General features: G+C 40.7%; 1 protein-coding gene across 1 annotated transcript; it reads left to right on the top strand.

The window, feature by feature from the left end:
• Nucleotides 1–9,074: 9,074 nt before the first annotated feature.
• Nucleotides 9,075–10,698, top strand: SERLADRAFT_406233 (uncharacterized protein; the record flags this gene model as incomplete). Its single annotated transcript, XM_007314979.1, has 4 exons — nt 9,075–9,518; nt 9,571–9,693; nt 10,010–10,169; nt 10,430–10,698. 4 exons carry the CDS (start codon nt 9,075–9,077, stop codon nt 10,696–10,698), a joined length of 996 nt encoding a protein of 331 aa, XP_007315041.1.
• Nucleotides 10,699–12,155: the final 1,457 nt, after the last annotated feature.

Raw genomic sequence — 12,155 nt, 5'->3', positions numbered from 1 at the left:
TGCTGGGTATTCCAACCCAGAGATCATTGACAGACTGAAAAAATACCATGACACTGATTGGTATCAATTTTTGTTTGTGTGACACTATAGGTCATTAGTATTTTGAAGCTCACAATATTATTGCCAGACAGGCTGGCACTCCTGAAGAAGAAACACATGCAGTAAGGCATAAAGAGTGCACATGGTCAGGCCCATACTTTGGAGAGCATTGGTCCTGCTATTAAATGTGTCCGTGCAAGGTTCATATAACATAAAGAAGACTCTATTGCAAGAGGAAAAGATAATGGTACCATGGTCAGTTCAGATCATATACATCTCATTGGTTCACTCACTGTGTGATATAGTCAGCTAACTCTGCAGTATATGAACATGCACCATTATGAAAAAGTCATTGCTGGGAGAAGTTGAAGGCTTAAGAGGAGTTAATACTGGACTGCAGGCAATGATGATCTTTGGTTGTTTGACCAACACAACAAATGGAGGTGCTTCCAGTTGTTTCTCTACATTGGACTGGAACCATTCTCAGGGCAGATCCTATGGCTCAATGTTACAATTAAGACTTCAATGTCACGACTTGAGCCAGAGCGCTAGTTTCTTTTTCATTTCTCTTTTATATCTGATCACATGACAAACTTGTTAAGCTGCTGCTACAAGCGCGGATAACAAAGTAGATAGTTATATCTGATCACGTGACAATCACGTGATAAAGCCTAGACTATGACGTAGAACATCAGTCAGCGCCTCATGGCTGACCTTCAGAACGTATATATACCAGCACTCATGTACATACTTTTCTTCAGTTGTTGATTTTGAGAACTTATCCCTCCGTTAACTTGGTATAGGGGATAGGGACTTTACACAATCAACAACTGGTAACGAGTACCGTCTATGAACGTAACAACAGCTATCCTTATCATCGTCATCACCATCATCATCTTCATCTTCACCCTACTCAAATTCTTTTACAAAAATCACACTCAACCTATCATCCCACTAAACAACATTCCCACTCGCCCCAACACTATCCTATCATTCTTCCCAGCAAACATCTCCCCCTCCTCCCAAGACTCCTTCGTCACCATTCCCCTTTAACTACAATTATATCAATATAATTCTTTTGGTGTGGAACCAAAGGAATTTTCTCATTTTTACCTAGTTTCAAATTCGCTTTCCTCTGACCAGGCCGCGCACTTGCGTCCACCAGTCGGGAGAAGAACCGAGAGCCTAATAAGCCAGTTACAACTGGACAACCGTTTGGACCCAGTCTTATCACGATAGCTTTTACATAAAATTTGTAAAAATACAAAAATAGTTACAGTACCTACACAGTCAGTGGTGAACTGAAGAGGATCACCTTGACTCAAAGAGGAAAAAGATAGACTACTGAGATCTTAGAAAGCGGTGTATCGATCCAGCTTATCACTGGGGAACTCCTTTCTATGCTTAGTAGAGAATTGTATATCTGGATAGGAGAACAACGCGTCTATTCCAGAGATTATGTTTTTAGAGGACAATTTCCTCTACCAGAAATCACACCAATCAGAATCCCCTCCCCTGTAATCAAATCCGAAACTCCCCCACCTCCTCAACTCAAAATCAATGTCCAACCTAGAATATCGAGATCAGCCAGAGCCATCCAACAGTACGGACAGCACATTTATGCAGGAAATGATGGACTCATTACCCAGAATAGACACTCCCCCACCGAAAGAAGTATCATTAGAAGCATTCGTAAAACAAGAAGTAGAAAAAGCAATCAGAGAAACGAGGCTTCTATACCAATCTCAACTCGACGAGGCGCTCGAAGAAGTGAGCGTCTTAGAAAAAAGACTCAGAAAGAAAGCATCGCCACCTCCAGAAAAGGTGGAGAGAAGTAGAACGGCATTGGAGAAACCAGAAAATTTCTCCGGAGATAAAAAGAAGTACAGGGCTTTCAGGGAGTCCCTACTTCTACATTTTGAAGACAATGCCGTCTATTTTAATGATGGCAGGAAAAAGATAAGCTTTGTGCTGTCTTTCATGAAAGAAGGAGAAGCCGTGGCCTTTCGGACCGATTGGCTAGAAAACAGAGTCGACGCCCAACAACTAGGGCTTGACATAACACATACATACGGAAGCTGGCCATACTTTGCCGACAAGATGGAAGAAAGATTCAAGGACAGTTTTGAAAAAGAAACTGCCAAGAACAAGATACTGACCCTAAAACAGGGCAATGAAACCGCCCAAGCATTTTTTGAAAAGTTTGAAGAAAAGAAAAGATGGGCGGGATACACAAACAGAATGAATGAAGAATTCTTAGTTTCATTACTGAGAAGGAACATGAACAAACCGCTAGTAGACAGGGTGATCTACGGTGGACACATTCCTAGAGATTACCAGGAATGGAAAAGAGAACTCATCCGAATGGACTATATTTGGAGAGAACGAGAGAAGGAAAAGAAAGGTTCCGAGATTGAAAAAAGAACCAATTCAGAACAAAGGAAAGAAGGAGAAAAGAAGAGAGACGGAACCTGTTATACTTATACCGGTAACGGAGAAAGAATGGAAGTAGACAAAGCGAAGTTCCGCACGGAAGGACGATGCTACCGATGCGGAGAGAAGGGACATAGAAGCTTCGAGTGCAAAGACTCACAAAAAGGAAGCCACAATTTAATGTCCGTGAATTCTTAGAGAAGATGACAAAAGAGGAAAGAGAAAAACTCCTAGAGGGTTTTTAAAGAGGCCAGCGGTACTGCATCCACCGACTGTGCCTAAAAAAGACGTTTCGAACCGATTTCTTCCTTTGACTGTAGATACATGTGACCCTGAATTGTTAAGCTGCTGCTTTAGCACGGATGACAATAAAATTATTAACACACAGACAAAAAAGGAAATCAGAAATGAAAGAGATGCAAACACAACCGCAGCAAGAGCGGCGCATAGTGATAAGACATCCGCAGTTTCGACGGCGGGCAAGTCACTAAAAAGTGCAGCATTGACGGCGGATGTTAAGATTCCTACACCCGATGCGGCGAACTCTACGGAGGAAAACGCAGCAGAGACTGTAGAAGAGAGGTCAGGAACCCCTCTAAAAAACCTAGAAAGAAAAGAAGTTTGGACCCCAGAGTGGGTAGTGGACAGGCTAAGAGACCAAAAGGAAGAAAGATCTATTGGGATTCTAAGCGCCTGGACACACAAAAAGAGAACTAGAGAAGTAACCCGGGAAACGATAAAAGAAATCAACCGGTTACCAAAAGTAGAAGCTATACAAGCGATCATAGAAATTGCCTCCCCTAAAAAGTACATTAGGGGCACCCAAGGCAATCAAATGAACGTAAAATGTAAGCTTACTACACTAGATACTCTCCAAACAGAAATAGTCGAAGCATTATTGGATAGTGGATGCACGGGGAGTTGCATTGACTCCCAATTTGTAAAAGACAAAAAATATGAGACGAAAAGGATACCTAGACCTATTCCAGTCTATAACGCAGATGAAACTCTTAACAAGAACGGAGCCATCAGTGAATTTGGAATACTACTCATGGAAATTGACGGTCACGTCAAAAAGATACATCTAGCCGTAACCAATCTGGGTAACGGAAAAATGTTTCTAGGACATGAATGGTTAAGCAAACACAATCCAAAAATAGACTGGAAAGAGTCAAAGTTAACTTTTGAAAGATGTCCCGAAGAATGTAACCCGAGAATCCGAATCTCTGATTCAGAGGAGGATCCGGAAATATTCTTCGAAGAACTAGAAGAGGGAGAGAGGATGATACAGGTAAATCTCCAGAATTTTGAAGATGCCACAATTGACGATCAATATTACCACATTAGAGCTCAAGGCACAATAGCACAGAAGCTGGCCGAAGCCGCAGACAAAGATTGAAAAGAAGGAGGATTCAAAAAGATAGTACCAAAACACCTTCATCAATACAAAGATGTATTTGATAAAAAGGAGTTTGATACATTACCTGAAAGAAGACAATGGGATCACGCAATTGAACTAGTACCAGGAGATCACTCCCTAGATTGCAAGATTTACCCATTAGCGAAAGGAGAACAAGAGGAACTAGATGCATTCTTAAAAGAAAATCTAGAATTGGGACGGATAAGACCATCAAAGTCCCCATTCGCATCGCCCTTTTTCTTCATAAAAAAGAAAGATGGAAAGCTGAGACCTGTTCAAGACTATCGGAAGTTAAATGATATCACTATCAAAAACAGATATCCACTTCCGCTAATTGGAGAACTTGTAGACGAGCTGCGTGGAGCTAAATACTTCACAAAACTAGACGTAAGATGGGGATATAACAATATCCAAATGAGAGAGGGAGATGAACCGAAAGCGGCATTTAGGACGAATTGGGGGTTATTCGAACTATTAGTCATGTTCTTTGGACTGACAAACTCCCCTGCCACGTTCCAGACAATGATGAACACATTATTCAGAGAGTTGATAGATGAAGGATTAGTTATCATATATCTGGATGATATCATGATATTCACAAAAGATATAGAAATGCACAGAGCAACGACGCGACGTGTATTAGAAATCCTTAGAAAAAACCATCTCTATCTTAAATCGGAGAAATGCGATTTCGAACAGACCGAAGTGGAATATCTGGGACTGATCATCTCAGAAAACAAGATTCGCATGGATCCAGTGAAAGTAGAAGGAATTAGCAAATGGCCAGAATGCAAAAACAAGAAAGACATACAAGCATTTTTGGGCTTTGTAAATTTCTACAGAAGGTTCATAGAGGGCTTCGGGGAAGTAGCCAAACCATTGACCAAGTTAACGGGAAAAGAGGACTTCATTTGGGGAAATGAACAACGCAAAGCATTTAACAACTTGAAACAACGCGTAGCATCAGCCCCAGTGTTAGCTCTCCCAGTACCACATGGCCAATACAAAGTAGAAGCAGACAGTAGTGACTTCGCAATGGGTGCGGTCTTATCACAAAGACAAAAAGATGACTGGAAGCCAATTACATATCTCTCCAAAGTGTTGAATCCCACAGAACGCAATTACGAGATCTATGACAAGGAACTTCTTGCCATCATGACAGCACTTAATGAATGGAGACATTACTTAATAGATGCGGAGGAAGAGTTTGAGATATGGACAGATCATCAAAATCTGTTGTATTTCAAAGAACCAAAGAAGTTGAACAGGAGACAGGCACGGTGGATGACAAAGTTAAGCCAGTATCACTTTACGATACACCATATGCCTGGAAGGAAGCATATAAAGGCAGATCTGCTCTCAAGACAATCAGATCATAATAAAGGAGAGAACGATGACAAGAACATCATACTACTAGACGAGAAACTCTTTGTACAAATGACCCTTTCATCGAAACAAAGACAGGCAATAGCAGATAGTCAGGAAGAAGAATTGGTGATTTCAAAATGGATCTTGAAAAGGAAAGGGAACATAGATGATTTGATAACAAAGATGAAAGGAAAGATAGAAAGGAGAGAGGATGGATGGTTTGAGGAAGATGGCTACATAGTATTCAAAGGCAGGATCTATGTACCAAAAGATGCCAAGTTGAGGGAAGAGATCATCAAAAGAAACCACGACTCTACCGTCGCAGGTCACACAGGAAGATATAAGAGAAAAGAGTTAATCACTCGACAATACTGGTGGCCCTATATGGACAGAGATATCACGAGATACGTAGATGGATGTGAAGTCTGCCAAAGAACCAAAACAGACCACAAAAAGAAAGCGGCACCACTCCATCCAAACGAAATCCCGGATAAACCGTGGCAAATTATCTCAGTAGATCTGATCGGACCACTACCAGAATCAAACGGATATAACATGATAATGGTAGTAGTAGATCGATTTACAAAAATGATCAAGGTAATTCCCACACAAATGGAGATCACATCAGAAGGAGTGGCATGACTATTTAGAGATCACGTATTCAGAAACTATGGCATACCCGAAAAGATCATCTCTGATCGGGGACCACAATTTGTTTCTAAATTCATGAAAGATCTCGCTTCTTCAGATAAAGGCAAATCCATCAATGGCATGGCACCCACAGACGGATGGACAAACAGAGAGGATCAATCAAGAGATAGAGCAGTATCTCAGGATCTTCATAAACCATAAACAAGATGATTGGGCGGAATGGCTTACCTTAGCAGAATTCTCATATAACAACAAACAACACTCTGCAACAGGATACAGCCCATTCTATTTAAATCATGGACACCATCCGAGAACACAGGAAGTAGTGAAAGTGGAGGTGAAAAACAAAAATGCAGAAGATTTTGTAAAAAGAATGACAGAAACAAGAAAGAAAGCAGAGGAGTCACTGCGGAAAGCAGCTGAACAGATGAAAAAGCAGTACGATAAAAAGAAAAGAGAAGCGGTGGAATACAAAGTAGGAGATAAAGTATACGTAGAAGCGACCAATATCTCGATGGATCGACCAGCTAAGAAACTGGACAATAAGAGACACGGTCCATTTGAAATTCTGGAAAAAATAGGCGAATCAGCCTACAAACTAGTATTACCACCGACATGGCGGCCTATTCATCCAGTTTTCAACGAAATAAAGCTCACACCGTATAAAGAACCACAACTTCCTTCCCAACAAAAACCCAAAGCAATACCACCGGTGATAGTGGATGGACAAGAAGAGTATGAAGTCGAAGAAGTTCTAGACTCACGTCTAAAAAAGGGAAAATTGGAATATTTAGTACATTGGAAAAACTATTCAAAAGAGGAACGCACGTGGGAACCCAAACGACACCTAACCAACTCACCAGACAAAGTGAAAACATTCCACAATAACAACCCTAGTGCACCCCGACGGATATGATTCCAACTACACTTCCAACCCTTCGAAAACTTCACAACGACAAGAATCAGAAAACAGTTGTTCAACTGGGAAAACGGAAAGATGGACCCTTACTTTCGAGACGAAAGTCTTAAAGAGGGGGTAATGTCACGACTTGAGCCAGAGCGCTAGTTTCTTTTTCATTTCTCTTTTATATCTGATCACATGACAAACTTGTTAAGCTGCTGCTACAAGCGCGGATAACAAAGTAAATAGTTATATCTGATCACATGACAATCACGTGATAAAGCCTAGACTATGACGTAGAACATCAGTCAGCGCCTCATGGCTGACCTTCAGAACGTATATATACCAGCACTCATGTACATACTTTTCTTCAGTTGTTGATTACTTCTTAATCTATACTTGACGCTACTTGTTGATCTTGAGAACTTATCCCTCCGTTAACTTGGTATAGGGGATAGGGACTTTACATTCAACATGATCGTAATTTAACTCTTGTGGGTATTGCCACCATCTGTTCCCATCTCCTATTGTTCCCAGGGATTATAGATAAAAGATCCTTCCCTACAACTGAGGATTGTTATCAGGGTCAAAGATGTAGTTGCTCTGATGACAGGGCTGAGCATAGCAAGAAAATATAGAGTAGATTCAACTTATCCTATCCTACTGTGATACAGGGGTTTATATACCAAATAAGTAGTGAATCTAGGCTCCTCTCCAAGCTGGGTTTATAAGTAAGAGCCAATATCATAAAGACCTCCAGGGTCAAGGGCAATGAAGATATCATATCACTGCACTTTGAAGACTAAAAAAACTGAGGGATTATAGCGTGAAAATTCCAAATAATACCAGAATAATGTCAAAAAAACCTTGCAGGATTATTAGAGTTTTAATTATAATAATACCAAAATAATAAGCAAATAACAGATTAGATTACAAGTTACTACATGTACAGTTAACTACAAGCATATAATCATTGCTTCCCATCTCGTCTATGCTTGCCAGCACTCCCACAGAGTAAGATAACCTCACAATGCACACATGCCTCAAGGAAGACCAAAAAAAGTACAAGACGTTGGCACCATGAACACTTCACGAACAAGAAAGCAGGATGGTGAGGATGAAGACTTGGGTCAAAAGGGGACCTCATTGAAGATTACAATGCACAAGCAGAAAACAGTTGACCATGATCAAGATGACCAAGCCAAATGACCACACACAGAAGCCTCTGAGATAGCACAAAAGGATCAGCAGGAAAACATAGGACAACATGGAGAGTGTTACAATAACACAATTTTCGGACTTTCCCTTTACTTTTATTCTCCGCTTTAACCTTGTACTATAGCTTTCACATGGTGCCACGCGGCACTTCCCCTTTCTCGTGCCGCATTGCCTTTCTTCTTATTTTGGACACAACTCTCTCACACAGTGGAGCTGGCCATGCAGGCTAGGCCCCAGAACATCATCAGCCACTGTCTCTATCAACTGTATAGTACACATGTACAAACAACCCTGTAGTAGTATATAAACTCCAATATATCCAGGAGACTCCTCAGTGAGTCCTCCTGTTGTATACCAACTAACTCTCTGAATTCTAAAGGGTAACCACTCCCTCATCATATTCCTTATAGTGTGTTCCTGTGTGCACCAGAGTAAATCTTGGTTGTTACAGAGAGCTGTTCACACCATCGTTCTCAGTTGCTGAGGCTATTGCAAGGAAACTAAAACCTTCTCCAGTATCAGTTAGAAGACAATCAAGTGCATTAGTTAAACCTGGCTTGGAATGCCAGCAAGAAAACCACGTACCGGTATCAATGATTGACCCAAGGCTTCTTCAAGATTTTACCTCCAAAAAATACTCTTTGAAGTACCTCAAACAGAAAACCAAGTAGTTAATCATGGCCAGCAAACAGACATACCAAACTCGCCAGCCTTGGAATATGCCAATGAGGGTACCATGATCAATAGGATTTTTAGCCCCATACAAGCTAATCCATCCAAGTTGGCTACAAGCTTGTCAGCAATCCACTCTTGTTTACCAGCTCCAGACAATCCAATCAACTCACCTGTGTTGTCTATAAGGCCAGCTTTTGCTCAGCAACTCGTCCTGCACCTGGTACCACCAAAAAAGCACCAAATTTTGCTCCTCAAATCATCCCTGGTTGTGCAATGTTTACATTGGCTACTAGTGTTCGCTCCAGCCTCAGCTCTTGTCAACCGACACCTGCATCTTCATCTTTGACTCACACTCAAAAACCACCTATAATGGCCTCACAACCAAACCCCAACTTTCATAACCACTCTGGAGGTTTTTCAAGTGGTCATTCCACTATCTCAAGCCATGTAGGCAACAAAAATGTACCAGATATCCTCAACACCAAATGGTCACAAGCACTAGCAGATAAAGTCCTTGAATTGCAATCAAACACAGCCAACATCACCAGCAAACTTCAACATGCTCTTGGAACCCTCAAAAATATGCAAGCGACTATCAAAGAAATGCATCATCAACAAGAAAGAACAACTCACAGTTTACTAGCATCTGAAGACAACATTGCTGACCTCAAGAATCAAACTCATATACAATCATCAGCAATTCAAGATATGACCATAGCTATGGAAAGCTTACAGCAACAGAAAACAACGCTAGACAAAAGCACACAAGTAGTCCAAAAGGCGAACAAAACACTAAGAAACAACTCATACAATGTAAGTTTTATTTTCAATTTTCTTCACAAATTAAAGTACTCACTTGATACAGACTCTCATTTGCAAGTCTCTTCTACACACCATGGGAATACTATATCCTACCTCTCTTCATGATATGGTCCCTCTTGAAGATGGTTCATCTTGGTACCGGCTTGAATCCTGCAAGGCCTATGTTGTATGTCCAAATTTTGAAGCAACATGGGCCGACAATATCAGCTGGGTTGAAAAAGTGGTGAAGTACATCTGTCAAAAAGGGGCTGAAATCTGTCCTGGAATTTCACTTGATGTACTATCAAACAAGAGTCTTGATGACATATAACAACACATCAAAATAGTGTTCCACAATTTCCAAAAAAAATACAAAAAACTCACCACTAATAACAAAGCATTAGCACACATAGCTTGTATCAAAGGGAGGAGGGCTGCTAGAAAAATCAGAGTAATATGTTAGTATACTCACGCAACCCAGATTGATCTAAACACTTGAATAGAAAGTGGCTGAGCGCTCTTCAATCAGGCACACAACATCATTTTGGAGTCCTGAATGGGAATTTCTATTCAAAGCTGCATACCAGTCAACCAATGAATCAGATCAAGATAATGTCCTTGATCCAGATACTGATGAATCTGCAAATGATGGAAACCTCAAGGGTGTGTCAAGGCCGTGAACTTCAAGACCTCCTGCCTATTGTGCACCATGGGTATGTATGTTCAAATACATATACCTGGAGACTAGCTAATGATCAATAAGTAAACAATACTGTTCAAATACTCAATGACCTGGTAAAAAAGAAACGTCAGAAAGCTATTGGTTTAGGAATAAAACAAAGCCCCCATGACTTCGGACCAGGCAATGTGAAAGAGAAACCCCTACTAATGTGTGGATGTTGCCGCATCAAAATCCCTCGTAGTATGGTTGATGAAGTATGGTTGGAACTCCATAGAGAACTGCAACAAATCATCCATGATATTAGAAGAAGCAGATATTCTAAAGCAAATTAACTTAGCAAATCAGTTAAATGATCTGGATGAGATGTTTGAAGAAGATAACTTGAGAGATATGGAAGACAGCAATGAGGGTGATGACGAGGATTTCCATGGCAAAGTAGATCAAGGTGATGAGTTTGATTATGGCAATGGTGATAATGAGCTATATGACCATGACAACAAATTATATTAGTGGTACAAAAGCAGCAGTACTTAGATGTCTTCCTCGTTGTCTGAATCAACTGCCATGTCTACCTCTGCTCCATCCTAAGCAAAATGTCAGAAACCAGAAAGATAATAAGAAAAAAAGACCTACATGATTATAAGCAACTGTTGCCCAATATTCAACTCCCTTGATAGTTAATGGAGCCAGAATCAACTGACCCGAGAACACCTCCACTGGCACGATCTATAACTCTCCCAATGACCTACCATGCCAGACCTGCACACCTAAATCTGTTAACCTGAGAGATCACCAATAGCCGGTCAGAATCTGATATAACACGAGTAATGAAATGCTTACCACATATCCCAGGGAAACTCAGGGATTTGATGGTCCATTTGGAAGCGTTGAATGATTGCAACTGTTGCTATTAGAGGAATACCTTCTTGATTTTCTTGGGGCTGTATTACACAGAATTTCCACTGGATTTCCACAGCAATATGGCCTAAAATATAAGCATATTTTGCCTTTTTCCCTCGATTGTGTGTTGCTGTGCCATATCGGATTGCGTCAACGAAAATATGTGAGTAATTACATACTCTACCCATGAAGTATGTGCCATGATTGCCGTGGGCCACATTGGAATGGATGGATTACTTCAATGTTGCTCCAGAGATCTTGTATATAATCAAGGACCAGAGCGTAGATAGTGCCGTCGTCATCAAGGGTCAATATATTGAGTTCTTTGCTGTATCTTAGGAAGTCTATAGAGCCTAAAAAAACATTAGCACATAACAATGCATGGCAGTGTTGTAATGACAAATGCCTTGCATCTTCTTCATTAGCTTGAAAACAACCGACGTATTCCTGTAGTGTTCCTCTTCATTGCATGGGGGTTTTACCCTTTAAACAGGATTCAAGTAAGTATATGGAGTCTTGGTCTTCAGGAGTAGACTCTAGTAGTGATTTGAGAATGGATATCTACATAACATGTATCAGCGTGAGTTGAATATAAGATAAGGCAAGTACCTACCAAGTCATGGACTACAAACCATTTCCACCATCTACGCATTATGGTACATTCAATTTTGCCACCCTTGTAATTATTATGGTGTGTACAACCAAGGAATCCATTATTTCTTTCGTAAGAAAATGCCCATGTAGCGTAACAAGGGCCAAACATGAGAAATTGAGCCTCAAAATGTTGAGCCAAGTGAAAATAGGGTGTCAGATGACAGCCCATGCGAGCCCATGTTTGAACTGAACGAAATAATGCTGCACATCCTCAAGTAATTTCATTTGGGCTAATAGAACGTGAGGATAAAATTTGTATAGCTACAAAGAACTCAATGATGTTTGCATAATGGGAGCTCAGAGATCGGTCCATTGATATTTCTTGTATCATATCAAGTTTCTCTTGTGTCGGAGGTGGATCCGAGGCGAGTAGTGCTTGTCTTCGATATGTTTGGACAACTTTCTCACTCCGG

Source organism: Serpula lacrymans (assembly GCF_000218685.1).
Source record: "Serpula lacrymans var. lacrymans S7.9 unplaced genomic scaffold SERLAscaffold_3, whole genome shotgun sequence".
In the NCBI taxonomy this organism is placed as follows: Eukaryota; Fungi; Basidiomycota; class Agaricomycetes; order Boletales; family Serpulaceae; genus Serpula; species Serpula lacrymans.
The sequence above is the reverse complement of the archived record's forward strand: the minus strand, read 5'-3'. Positions and strand labels throughout refer to the sequence as shown.